At 46.4% G+C, this 13,825-nt stretch overlaps 1 protein-coding gene across 5 annotated transcripts in view; it reads left to right on the top strand.

Moving 5' to 3' along the window:
* RNF212 (ring finger protein 212) overlaps positions 1 to 13,825 on the top strand; it is a 476,056-nt gene that overhangs the window by 356,823 nt on the left and 105,408 nt on the right. For all 5 annotated transcript variants that reach the window (XM_063925682.1, XM_063925685.1, XM_063925683.1 and 2 more), the window contains one exon: positions 11,327 to 11,391. In XM_063925682.1, the coding sequence (XP_063781752.1) occupies positions 11,327 to 11,391 (65 nt within the window). The remainder of the gene's footprint in view (positions 1 to 11,326; positions 11,392 to 13,825) is intronic.

Below are 13,825 nucleotides of genomic sequence, written 5' to 3'. Positions count from 1 at the left end.
GTGTCCGATGCTGAAGCCGAGGAACCAGTGTCCTGGGTATACACTGGTCTTCGCCCCTGTCGTCTTTGCCTAAATGGCCTCTGTTGTCTATTTGATCTCGGGTCACCAAGGAGCCACCTGTAGACTGTATGATTCTGGTAGTCAGAAGTTACCGTATTTAGTTTACTGCGCTTAAAGGCGGTTATCTCTTTTTTATAGTTATCAACCTGGGTTTGTAGTCTCTCTACTAGGTTAGCCGTTTTGTCATTTCTAATCGTTAGCAGGTGTAAACCATTAAACGCTTCAATCTGGGTTTTAATTTTCTTTAACTCAATACCAACCTCCTCAACGACTAGAAGCACCAGGTCCTACCTTCAGGCTGCACCGCACTTTAAAACTGAAAGAACACTTCAGCAAACAACCCCCGCTTAAACAGAAAGCACCTTTACCCCCCAGGGTCCAGAAATTGGGCCCAAGTCTCGGTTTGATCCGATCTCCCACAATGCCTCACTCAGGACATTCCATAGGATGTTGGAGGCCACTGGCAGTAGGGAGCAACCTCCAAGACATTATAATTTACAGCAAGAAGAAAGAAAAGCACTTCAAGAGTTGAGCAAGAGGAAGGACATTGTGATCCGCAATGCGGATAAGGGGGGAGCCATAGTGATCCAGGAGTTGGCGGACTATAAAGCTGAATGTCAGAGGCTTCTCAGCGATCAACAGACGTATGAAAAACTATCTCATGACCCTTCATCTAAGTATTTAACTGAATTAAAATGTATCTTGCAGCGAGCAAGGGATGAGGAAATTATTTCAGGCGAGGTGTTCCAGAAATTGGTGACCGAACATCCGGTGTCACCTTTGTTTTATACCATCCCTAAGGTCCATAAGGACGCGCAGAGACCACCGGGTAGACCGATTATATCTGCCCGGGGGTCTCTGTGCGAGCCTATTGCGATCTTTTTAGATAGTTATCTGCAACCCTGTATACAGGGTACATTTACGCACCTCAAAGATTCAACTACGTTATTACAGAAGTTTTCAACATTTGAGCAAATACCGGCAGATATCACACTAGCTACCATTGACGTAACGAGTTTGTATACTTGTATTCCCCATGGACAGGGGCTGCAGGCGGTCAGACAATTGATCACAGGTAACACTGAATATGTGGGCCCAGATATAGATTTTTTTATGGAATTATTGAATTTCACTTTAACCCACAATTTTTTTCAGTTTTGATGGGCAATTTTACAGGCAGCTAACGGGGTGTGCCATGGGATCTTCCGTGGCACCCTCGTTTGCGAATGCGTTTATGTGGGAAGTAGAGCGTAACCTTTTTTTCGTTGACAGCAGGATGTCTAGCCGACTATTTTTATATTATAGATATATAGATGACCTGCTCTTGATGTGGCATGGAGAGGTGGGAGACTTGGAGAACATTGTCTTGGAGCATAACAACACAGACAGCCCAGTAAAGTTAACCATGAGTAGTAGCTGTAGTGAAATCTTCTTCCTAGACCTTAAGATCAAAATTGGAGAAGGCCAGTTGGTGACGTGTTTGTTTAAAAAACCAACTGACCGGAATACCATCCTTATGTATGACAGTTGTCATCCAGCATCCACGGTAAGAAGTGTGCCTTACTCTCAATTTTTGAGAGTGTGCAAAAGTAATAGTTGCACACAACAGAGGGATAAACAACTTGACGAGATGGAGCTTAGACTGAGAGCTAGAGGCTACCCACGACAATTATTGGTTCAAGCTAGAGGGAAAGCAGTAAAAATGAATAGAGACGAGTGCCTGAAACCCAAAAAAGATAAAGAACTGGTGGGCGTTATTCCCTGGGTCTGTGAATTCGATGTGCACAGTAATCAGGTCCGTAAGGAAGTAAAAAAACTATGGCCCCTGGTAGCCACTGATCCGGAACTGTCGATGTTTCGCCATCAACGGATCATGCCTAGTTATGTCAGGGGCCGGAGCATTAAAGACATGGTAGTGAAAACTGATATGGCTAAGTACAAAGTGACACCGGAGCATTTTTTGAAACGCAAAAATGGTTGTTTCAAGTGCATGGGATGCACGACGTGCTCTCACATGTCTCTGGGAGATCACATCGTGCACCCGTGTTCAGGCAAGAAATTTTCCATTAGATGGCCCTTGACTTGTACCACCAGATTTGTGGTTTATGCGATCATTTGCCCCTGTGGCAGGTATTATATCGGAAAAACCGAGTGCCAGTTTAAAATAAGGATGGCACAGCACAGGTTAGCCATAAGAAATGCCCTTGCGTCAGGCAAAGGGGATCAACCTGTTGCTAAACATTTTCTTGAATACAGGCACACCATGGCAACCTTTAAACACAGAATTATTGACCATGTGCCAGAATCTTTGAGGGGGGGTGACAGGGGTAGAAAACTCCTACAGTTAGAATCAATGTGGATTCACAGGTTAAACACCCTTAGACCTGCAGGCCTGAATGATAATCTAGGCTTGATTAATTTTATTTAACTGCATAGACAGTCAATGATTCAAACAGTGATTAAATTTGACATGACCAGTTCTCACTAATATGCGATATAGCAAATAGCATAGGTGCGATAGGATGGGTGAGACTGGTAGTATATTCCCCCAGTGTGTTTAGGGGGTGAGTTTTTCTGGAACCAAAGATGTAATATAAAGATTAGGGAAGGGATGAGTAGTGCTATTTTATTATGATAATTCAGGCTGTCACAGTGAGATATAAGAGTGGGGTCACCTTGGTGTTTTAGAGGGGTATAGCTTTTAATATGGGTATTTTATCTTGAATGAATGTATAATATTGGGTACACGGATTAAGTGTTGTCTATACCAGTGGTTCTCAAACTCGGTCCTCAGGACCCCACACGGTGCATGTTTTGCAGGTAACCCAGCAGGTGCACAGGTGTATTAATTACTCACTGACACATTTTAAAAGGTCCACAGGTGGAGCTAATTATGTCACTTGTGATTCTGTGAGGAGACCTGCAAAACATGCACCGTGTGGGGTCCTGAGGACCGAGTTTGAGAACCTGTGGTCTATACGATGGAGATATTTGCAATTGTGTCGATGCAATAGCTAATATATGGCAGCTTACAAAGGTGGTTTTGTCAAAAAGCCGTGTCTTATTTCATGTTTCTCACGGCATTGTTTCACAATGAGATTTATGTATTGATGTTTGGTTGTCAGGCTGGTTGCCATGGACGCGCCTCCCGGCGCCGGCGTGTCACTTCCTGTGAGACGCGGGTGACGTCAGTCTGAAGACCGGGACGGCGCGACCAGCGGCATTGGCCAGAGGGGATGTTCTAAAGAGGGGGTAAGTGGTATTTAAACACATTGTTTGTTACATTGCACTAATCCTGATGAAGGGGGTAACCCCGAAACGTTGATTTGCACTATTACAAGGTTTGTTGCTTTTCAAGACTCCGAGTGCCGCCTCGTTATTTCCTGCTGATTTTATATATATATATATATATATATATATATAAAACACTGCGCCAAATTATGTGCCCCCCCCCCCCCCCTTCTTTCAACCCCTCTGTCACCGTGTTCAGCAGGGGAGAGTCCGGGGAGCCAGCTTCTCAGCTGTGTGCTGTGGAGAAAATGGCGCTGGTGAGTGCTGAGGATCAAGCTCCGCCCCCTCAGCGGCGGGCTTTGGTCCCGCTCGATTACTTTCAAAAACTGGCGGGGGATCTCTTATATATAATGCAGAGCCAATATATGCCCAGATTTTGCCAGACCGGAGGTTTAATTGCTGCCCAGGGTACCCCCCTGCGCCCTGCACCCTTACAGTGCCTGCCGTGTGTGTGTTGTGCGGGAGCAATGGCGCGCAGCGTTACCTCAGTGAAGATCCGAAGTCTTCTGCCGCCTCTGAAGTCTTCTTTCTTCTCATACTCACCCGGCTTCTATCTTCCGGCTCTGTGAGGAGGGCGGCGGCTCGGCTCCGGGACGAACAGCTAGGAGAGACCTGCGTTCCGACTCCCTCTGGAGCTAATGGTGTCCAGTAGCCTAAGAAGCAGAGCCTCGCAGTTAAGTAGGGCTGCTTCTCTCTCCTCAGTCCCTCGATGCAGGGAGTCTGTTGCCAGCAGGCTCCCTGAAAATAAAAGACCTAACAAAATTACTTTCTTTCAGGAAACTCAGGAGAGCTCCCTGTAATGCTGAACAAAATGGTAAGGTTATAAACCCACTATACCAGGCGCCACCTCCACACTGTGTAATATTCACTCAATTCGTGAGAAAGAATACTGAATTATACATTCCTTATTTGCATCGATCCTCTTGTTGATTCAGAATTTAGACAACGTCATCAGATCAGCATATGAAAAACAGAATGAATTCCCATGTGTAGTTTGTCTAATTTAATACATAGATAACAACAAACATGGGAGAAAACATGTAAACAAACAGAGTCCCTCTACAATTCCATAATGTTGTCCCCAGAGAGCCAGAACAATTACCAAGTACCGTGGAGAACTGGTGGAAAAACAGTTCTCTAACAGGTGTTATTAAATCATTCAAAGGGAATCCACCCGGGTAGATAGACTTCGGATGTCTTACTGGTTACCGCTCAATGCTCTCAAGACACGTCTGGAATCCTGGGGCTCGCAACACTTGTAATGCACCCAGTCTCCTCTGGGCACAGTATCAAACTGAGGTCTGGAGGAGGGGCATAGAGGGAGGAGCCAGTGCACACACATTCTAAAGTTCTTTATAGTGCCCATGTCTCCTGCGGAGCCCGTCTATTCCCCATGGTCCTTACGGAGTCCCCAGCATCCTCTAGGATGTAAGAGAAATGTAAAAATGTATAACGTTTTATAGGACAGAACAAAAAGAAAGGCTAGGTGCTGCAGTACTGTATATAAATGCTGGAGTGTGGATATGATCTGGACTGGCACCGTGCAGTCAGTAACACTGCTGCAGAGCTACTGGGAGCATACAAAGGATGCTCCCAGCAAACGCCTGTAGCCTGTGTAGCAGTGCTCTATTTCCTAGAGCCGGTGGCCCCATCCCCAAGGTGGGATATCATGACTTTATATGTTTGTGGAGCGATTATTGTATCGGTGCGCATCCATACACAGAGCAATGTCTTGCTCAGTGTGTGCTTTCTCTTTCATCTCTTGAATGGGAGCGGGTGGTCAGAAACAACATAGCATGTGCAACACACATGATATTCCCTAGACTTGACCGTTGCAGGAACGCTTGAAGCCATTTAGTTGCTTCAATCACTCCAACGCTTCTGCATACACACTCTCCAATTATCGGGACGATCTGCCAATATATATCGGCTGATCAATTCAATAATTGGATAGAGCGTACCCAGTATACATTACATCTCTCAGCACATTTTAAAGCTGCAGGGCAGCATGGTTCTGCCAAGGTGAGAAATTACTTGCTCTTTTTTTGCTTTACGCTCACCTAAAGGTGCATACACACAGTGCGATTCTGCCTAAAGGACAATTTTGACTTTCCCTTGAACTCCCCAGAGCCCAGAACCACCGATAATGACTAAACACACGGTGCAATTTTGGCTATGTACACTTTTGACTATATAAAATTTTGACTATACTAGAAACCAGATTGGATACTTCTAGTCAAAATTGACCTGCCTGTACAGTCTATTTTTTCTTGAGATACCGACACTGCGGGAGTGCGCATTGGCATCGCAAGCTGTATACACACGGTGCGATATGTACTATGGGGGTCATTCCAAGTTGTTCGCTCGCAAGCCGTTTTTAGCAGCTTTGCACACGCTAAGCCTACGCCTACTGGGAGTGAATCTTAGCATAGTAAAATTGCGAACGAAAGATTCGCAATATTGCGAAAAGACATCTCTGTGCAGTTTCTGAGTAGCTCCAGACTTACTCGGCATCTGCGATCAGTTCAGAGCTTGTCGTTCCTGGTTTGACGTCACAAACACACCCAGCGTTCGCCCAGCCACTCCTCCGTTTCTCCAGCCACTCCCGCGTTTTTCCCAGAAACGGTAGCGTTTTTTCAAACTCTCCCATAAAACGGCCTGTTTCCGCCCAGAAACACCCACTTCCTGTCAATCACATTACGATCGCCTGAACGAAGAAAAAGCCGTGAGTAAAATTCCTAACTTCATAGCAAATTTACTTGGCGCAGTCGCAGTGCGAACATTGCGCATGCGCACTAAGCGGAAAATCGCTGCGATGCGATGAAATTTATAGAGATGAGCGGGTTCGGTTTCTCTGAAACCGAACCCGCACGAACTTCATGTTTTTTTCACGGGTCCGAGCAGACTCGGATCCTCCCGCCTTGCTCGGTTAACCCGAGCGCGCCCGAACGTCATCATGACGCTGTCGGATTCTCGCGAGACTCGGATTCTATATAAGGAGCCGCGCGTCGCCGCCATTTTCACACGTGCATTGAGATTGATAGGGAGAGGACGTGGCTGGCGTCCTCTCCATTAGAAATTAGATTAGAAGAGAGAGAGAGATTGTGCAGAGTCAGACAGAGTTTACCACAGTGACCAGTGCAGTTGTTGTTAGTTAACTTTTATTTATTTTAATATAATATATCCGTTCTCTGCTATATCCGTTCTCTGCCTGAAAAAAAACGATACACAGCAGCAGCCAGTCACACAGTGTGACTCAGTCTGTGTGCACTCAGCTCAGCCCAGTGTGCTGCACATCAATGTATAAAAGGCAAAGCTTATAATAATTGTGGGGGAGACTGGGGAGCACTGCAGGTTGTTATAGCAGGAGCCCCCAGGAGTACATAATATTATATTAATTTAAAATTAAACAGTGCACACTTTTGCTGCAGGAGTGCCACTGCCAGTGTGACTAGTGGTGACCAGTGCCTGACCACCAGTATAGTAGTATATTGTTGTATGTATTGTATACTATCTCTTTATCAACCAGTCTATATTAGCAGCAGACACAGTACAGTGCGGTAGTTCACGGCTGTGGCTACCTCTGTGTCGGCAGTCGGAACTCGGCAGGCAGTCCGTCCATCCATAATTGTATTACAATATATACCACCTAACCGTGGTATTTTTTTTTCTTTCTTTATACCGTCGTCATAGTGTCATACTAGTTGTTACGAGTATACTACTATCTCTTTATCAACCAGTGTACAGTGCGGTAGTTCACGGCTGTGGCTACCTCTGTGTCGGCAGTCGGCAGGCAGTCCGTCCATCCATAATTGTATTATTATTATAATATATACCACCTAACTGTGGTATTTTTTTTTCTTTCTTTATACCGTCGTCATAGTGTCATACTAGTTGTTACGAGTATACTACTATCTCTTTATCAACCAGTGTACAGTGCGGTAGTTCACGGCTGTGGCTACCTCTGTGTCGGCAGTCGGCAGGCAGTCCGTCCATCCATAATTGTATTATTATTATAATATATACCACCTAACCGTGGTTTTTTTTTCATTCTTTATACCGTCGTCATAGTGTCATACTAGTTGTTACGAGTATACTACTATCTCTTTATCAACCAGTGTACAGTGCGGTAGTTCACGGCTGTGGCTACCTCTGTGTCGGCAGTCGGCAGGCAGTCCGTCCATCCATAATTGTATTATTATTATAATATATACCACCTAACCGTGGTTTTTTTTTCATTCTTTATACCGTCGTCATAGTGTCATACTAGTTGTTACGAGTATACTACTATCTCTTTATCAACCAGTGTACAGTGCGGTAGTTCACGGCTGTGGCTACCTCTGTGTCGGCAGTCGGCAGGCAGTCCGTCCATCCATAATTGTATTATTATTATAATATATACCACCTAACCGTGGTTTTTTTTTCATTCTTTATACCGTCGTCATAGTGTCATACTAGTTGTTACGAGTATACTACTATCTCTTTATCAACCAGTGTACAGTGCGGTAGTTCACGGCTGTGGCTACCTCTGTGTCGGCAGTCGGCAGGCAGTCCGTCCATCCATAATTGTATTATTATTATAATATATACCACCTAACCGTGGTTTTTTTTTCATTCTTTATACCGTCGTCATAGTGTCATACTAGTTGTTACGAGTATACTACTATCTCTTTATCAACCAGTGTACAGTGCGGTAGTTCACGGCTGTGGCTACCTCTGTGTCGGAACTCGGCAGGCAGTCCGTCCATCCATAATTGTATTATATACCACCTAACCGTGGTTTTTTTATACCACCTAACCGTGGCAGTCCGTCCATAATTGTATACTAGTATCCAATCCATCCATCTCCATTGTTTACCTGAGGTGCCTTTTAGTTCTGCCTATAAAATATGGAGAACAAAAAAGTTGAGGTTCCAAAATTAGGGAAAGATCAAGATCCACTTCCACCTCGTGCTGAAGCTGCTGCCACTAGTCATGGCCGAGACGATGAAATGCCAGCAACGTCGTCTGCCAAGGCCGATGCCCAATGTCATAGTACAGAGCATGTCAAATCCAAAACACCAAATATCAGAAAAAAAAGGACTCCAAAACCTAAAATAAAATTGTCGGAGGAGAAGCGTAAACTTGCCAATATGCCATTTACCACACGGAGTGGCAAGGAACGGCTGAGGCCCTGGCCTATGTTCATGGCTAGTGGTTCAGCTTCACATGAGGATGGAAGCACTCAGCCTCTCGCTAGAAAAATGAAAAGACTCAAGCTGGCAAAAGCAGCACAGCAAAGAACTGTGCATTCTTCGAAATCCCAAATCCGAATTCCGAGCCCACCCGCTGGCGGTGATGCAGGGCAGTCTGGAGCGACTGCTGATGCTGACATCTGGTCCGGACTGAAGGACCTGACAACCATTACGGACATGTCGTCTACTGTCACTGCATATGATTCTCTCACCATTGATAGAATGGTGGAGGATTATATGAGTGACCGCATCCAAGTAGGCACGTCACACAGTCCGTACTTATACTGGCAGGAAAAAGAGGCAATTTGGAGGCCCTTGCACAAACTGGCTTTATTCTACCTAAGTTGCCCTCCCACAAGTGTGTACTCCGAAAGAGTGTTTAGTGCCGCCGCTCACCTTGTCAGCAATCGGCGTACGAGGTTACATCCAGAAAATGTGGAGAAGATGATGTTCATTAAAATGAATTATAATCAATTCCTCCGCGGAGACATTGACCAGCAGCAATTGCCTCCACAAAGTACACAGGGAGCTGACATGGTGGATTCCAGTGGGGACGAATTGATAATCTGTGAGGAGGGGGATGTACACGGTGATATATCGGAGGATGATGATGAGGTGGACATCTTGCCTCTGTAGAGCCAGTTTGTGCAAGGAGAGATTAATTGCTTCTTTTTTGGTGGGGGTCCAAACCAACCCGTCATTTCAGTCACAGTCGTGTGGCAGACCCTGTCACTGAAATGATGGGTTGGTTAAAGTGTGCATGTCCTGTTTTGTTTATACAACATAAGGGTGGGTGGGAAGGGCCCAAGGACAATTCCATCTTGCACCTCTTTTTTCTTTTATTTTTCTTTGCGTCATGTGCTGTTTGGGGAGGGTTTTTTGGAAGGGACATCCTGCGTGACACTGCAGTGCCACTCCTAGATGGGCCCGGTGTTTGTGTCGGCCACTAGGGTCGCTTATCTTTCTCACACAGTCAGCTACCTCATTGCGCCTCTTTTTTTCTTTGCGTCATGTGCTGTTTGGGGAGGGTTTTTTGGAAGGGACATCCTGCGTGACACTGCAGTGCCACTCCTAGATGGGCCCGGTGTTTGTGTCGGCCACTAGGGTCGCTTATCTTTCTCACACAGTCAGCTACCTCATTGCGCCTCTTTTTTTCTTTGCGTCATGTGCTGTTTGGGGAGGGTTTTTTGGAAGGGACATCCTGCGTGACACTGCAGTGCCACTCCTAGATGGGCCAGGTGTTTGTGTCGGCCACTAGGGTCGCTAATCTTACTCACACAGCTACCTCATTGCGCCTCTTTTTTTCTTTGCGTCATGTGCTGTTTGGGGAGGGTTTTTTGGAAGGGACATCCTGCGTGACACTGCAGTGCCACTCCTAGATGGGCCCGGTGTTTGTGTCGGCCACTAGGGTCGCTTATCTTTCTCACACAGTCAGCTACCTCATTGCGCCTCTTTTTTTCTTTGCGTCATGTGCTGTTTGGGGAGGGTTTTTTGGAAGGGACATCCTGCGTGACACTGCAGTGCCACTCCTAGATGGGCCCGGTGTTTGTGTCGGCCACTAGGGTCGCTAATCTTACTCACACAGCTACCTCATTGCGCCTCTTTTTTTCTTTGCGTCATGTGCTGTTTGGGGAGGGTTTTTTGGAAGGGACATCCTGCGTGACACTGCAGTGCCACTCCTAGATGGGCCCGGTGTTTGTGTCGGCCACTAGGGTCGCTGAGCTTAGTCATCCAGCGACCTCGGTGCAAATTTTAGGACTAAAAATAATATTGTGAGGTGTAAGGTGTTCAGAATAGACTGAAAATGAGTGTTAATTATGGTTATTGAGGTTAATAATACTATGGGATCAAAATGACCCCCAAATTCAATGTTTTAAGATGTTTTTTAGGGTTTTTTGAAAAAACCACCCGAATCCAAAACACACCCGAATCCGACAAAAAAAATTCGGTGAGGTTTTGCCAAAACGCGGTCGAACCCAAAACACGGCCGCGGAACCGAACCCAAAACCAAAACACAAAACCCGAAAAATTTCAGGCGCTCATCTCTAGAAATTTACCGAGCCAACAACTCGGAATGACCCCCTATGTTTCCTACCGATATGGACTATATAGGGTTTAATGTATGTATTTTGCATCACTTCATGCACACTGAGATTGCTGTATATCTTTACAGCAATTACATATCCTAGCCACAACTACAGTTACAATTGTGACACTTCATACTGACATTAGGCAGTGTAGAAGGTCCGTTACTGAGTGAAATGGGTTTGTCTCTCATACTAGGCATCTTATAGTATGTCATCTACATACCTCCCAACTTTGATCTGTGTGGAGGCAGGACACATGCCCGCGCTCCCGAAAAGGGGGCGTGGCCTATGAAAATGGGGTGTGTCTTCGTGGGAGGACCCACTATTGCGAGCCACGCCCCTGTTTTCATCACTGAGGAGGCATGCCCCTCTCCCTCTGACTCCAGTGAATAGACGCTGTGCGCATGCGCACAGCGTCTATTCACCGCTGCTCTGCTAAGCAGGGCAGCAAGAGACAGAGCCTCCCAACTGCCCTCCCCCCCCCACCACCGCTGAACACTGTGGCCCGCGGGTGAGACAGCGGGACAGTCCCCAAAAAACGGGGCTGTCCCGCGAAAATCGGGACAGTTGGGAGGTATGCATCTATATTACACCAGTTATATACAGTAAAACAGTTCATAAATCGCATATTTATGTCTTTTTCCTTTTTTACAGTTTGAGAGCTTCTCAGTCTTACAACCGATTGCCAGGTTCTGGTGATTTAAGAAATCTAGGACCCAGTAAGTAGACAGCAATACAATGACAAATTCTCCTTGATAGGTCAGCTTGTGCAATGTAAGACTGAAACATAACACTCATCCTCTGACGAAACCTTTGTATATGTTGGCATAAACTTGATTCGGTGGCAGCATGTACAATCATATAAAGGATAAGAATAGAAAAAGTGTCTCCACCATGCTTACAAATTAGATTAACAAAATAAGAATTTACTTACCGATAATTCTATTTCTCGTAGTCCGTAGTGGATGCTGGGGACTCCGTCAGGACCATGGGGAATAGCGGCTCCGCAGGAGACAGGGCACAAAAGTAAAAGCTTTAGGATCAGGTGGTGTGCACTGGCTCCTCCCCCTATGACCCTCCTCCAAGCCTCAGTTAGGATACTGTGCCCGGACGAGCGTACACAATAAGGAAGGATTTTGAATCCCGGGTAAGACTCATACCAGCCACACCAATCACACTGTACAACCTGTGATCTGAACCCAGTTAACAGCATGATAACAGCGGAGCCTCTGAAAAGATGGCTCACAACAATAATAACCCGATTTTTGTAACAATAACTATGTACAAGTATTGCAGACAATCCGCACTTGGGATGGGCGCCCAGCATCCACTACGGACTACGAGAAATAGAATTATCGGTAAGTAAATTCTTATTTTCTCTGACGTCCTAAGTGGATGCTGGGGACTCCGTCAGGACCATGGGGATTATACCAAAGCTCCCAAACGGGCGGGAGAGTGCGGATGACTCTGCAGCACCGAATGATAGAACTCCAGGTCCTCCTCAGCCAGGGTATCAAATTTGTAGAATTTTTCAAACGTGTTTGCCCCTGACCAAGTAGCAGCTCGGCAAAGTTGTAAAGCCGAGACCCCTCGGGCAGCCGCCCAAGATGAGCCCACCTTTCTTGTGGAATGGGCATTTACATATTTTGGCTGTGGCAGGCCTGCCACAGAATGTGCAAGCTGAATTGTACTACACATCCAACTAGCAATCGTCTGCTTAGAAGCAAGAGCACCCAGTTTGTTGGGTGCATACAGGCTAACAGCAAGTCAGTTTTCCTGACTCCAGCCGTCCTGGAAACCTATATTTTCAGGGCCCTGACAACATCTAGCAACTTGGAGTCCTCCAAGTCCCTAGTAGCCGCAGGTACCACAATAAGCTGGTTCAGGTGAAACGCTGACACCACCTTAGGGAGAAACTGGGGACGAGTCCGCAGCTCTGCCCTGTCCGAATGGACAATCAGATATGGGCTTTTGTGAGACAAAGCCGCCAATTCTGACACTCGCCTGGCCGAGGCCAGGGCCAACAGCATGGTCACTTTCCATGTGAGATATTTAAAATCCACAGATTTGAGCGGTTTAAACCAATGTGATTTGAGGAATCCCAGAACTACGTTGAGATCCCACAGTGCCACTGGAGGCACAAAAGGGGGTTGTATATGCAGTACTCCCTTGACAAACTTCTGGACTTCAGGAACTGAAGCCAATTCTTTCTGGAAGAAAATCGACAGGGCCGAAATTTGAACCTTAATGGACCCCAATTTGAGGCCCATAGACACTCCTGTTTGTAGGAAATGCAGGAATCGACCGAGTTGAAATTCCTCCGTGGGGGCCTTCCTGGCCTCACACCATGCAACATATTTTCGCCGAATGCGGTGATAATGTTGTGCAGTCACCTCCTTCCTGGCTCTGACCAGGGTAGGGATGACCTCTTCCGGAATGCCTTTTTCCCTTAGGATCCGGCGTTCAACCGCCATGCCGTCAAACGCAGCCGCGGTAAGTCTTGGAACAGACATGATCCTTGCTGAAGCAAGTCCCTTCTTAGTATCTCTTGAAGTTCCGGGTACCAAGTCCTTCTTGGCCAATCCGGAGCCACGAGTATAGTTCTTACTCCTCTCCGTCTTATAATTCTCAGTACCTTGGGTATGAGAGGCAGAGGAGGGAACACATACACCGACTGGTACACCCACGGTGTTACCAGAGCGTCCCAGCTATTGCCTGAGGGTCTCTTGACCTGGCGCAATACCTGTCCAGTTTTTTGTTCAGACGGGACGCCATCATGTCCACCTTTGGTCTTTCCCAACGGTTCACAATCATGTGGAAGACTTCCAGATGAAGTCCCCACTCTCCCGGGTGGAGGTCAGTCCTGCTGAGGAAGTCTGCTTCCCAGTTGTCCACTCCCGGAATGAACACCGCTGACAGTGTTATCACATGATTTTTCGCCCAGCGAAGAATCCTTGCTGCCATTGCCCTCCTGCTTCTTGTGCCGCCCTGTCTGTTTACGTGGGCGACTGCCGTGATGTTGTCCGACTGGATCAGCACCGGTTGACTTTGAAGCAGAGGTCTTCCTAGGCTCAGAGCATTGTAAATTGCCCTTAGCTCCAGTATATTTATGTGGAGAGAAGTCTCCAGACTTGACCACACTCCTTGGAAATT

Source organism: Pseudophryne corroboree, chromosome 6 (genome assembly GCF_028390025.1).
Source record: "Pseudophryne corroboree isolate aPseCor3 chromosome 6, aPseCor3.hap2, whole genome shotgun sequence".
Taxonomy (NCBI): Eukaryota; Metazoa; Chordata; class Amphibia; order Anura; family Myobatrachidae; genus Pseudophryne; species Pseudophryne corroboree.
Note: the sequence above shows the minus strand (reverse complement) of the source record. Positions and strands in the feature narration are given on the sequence as shown.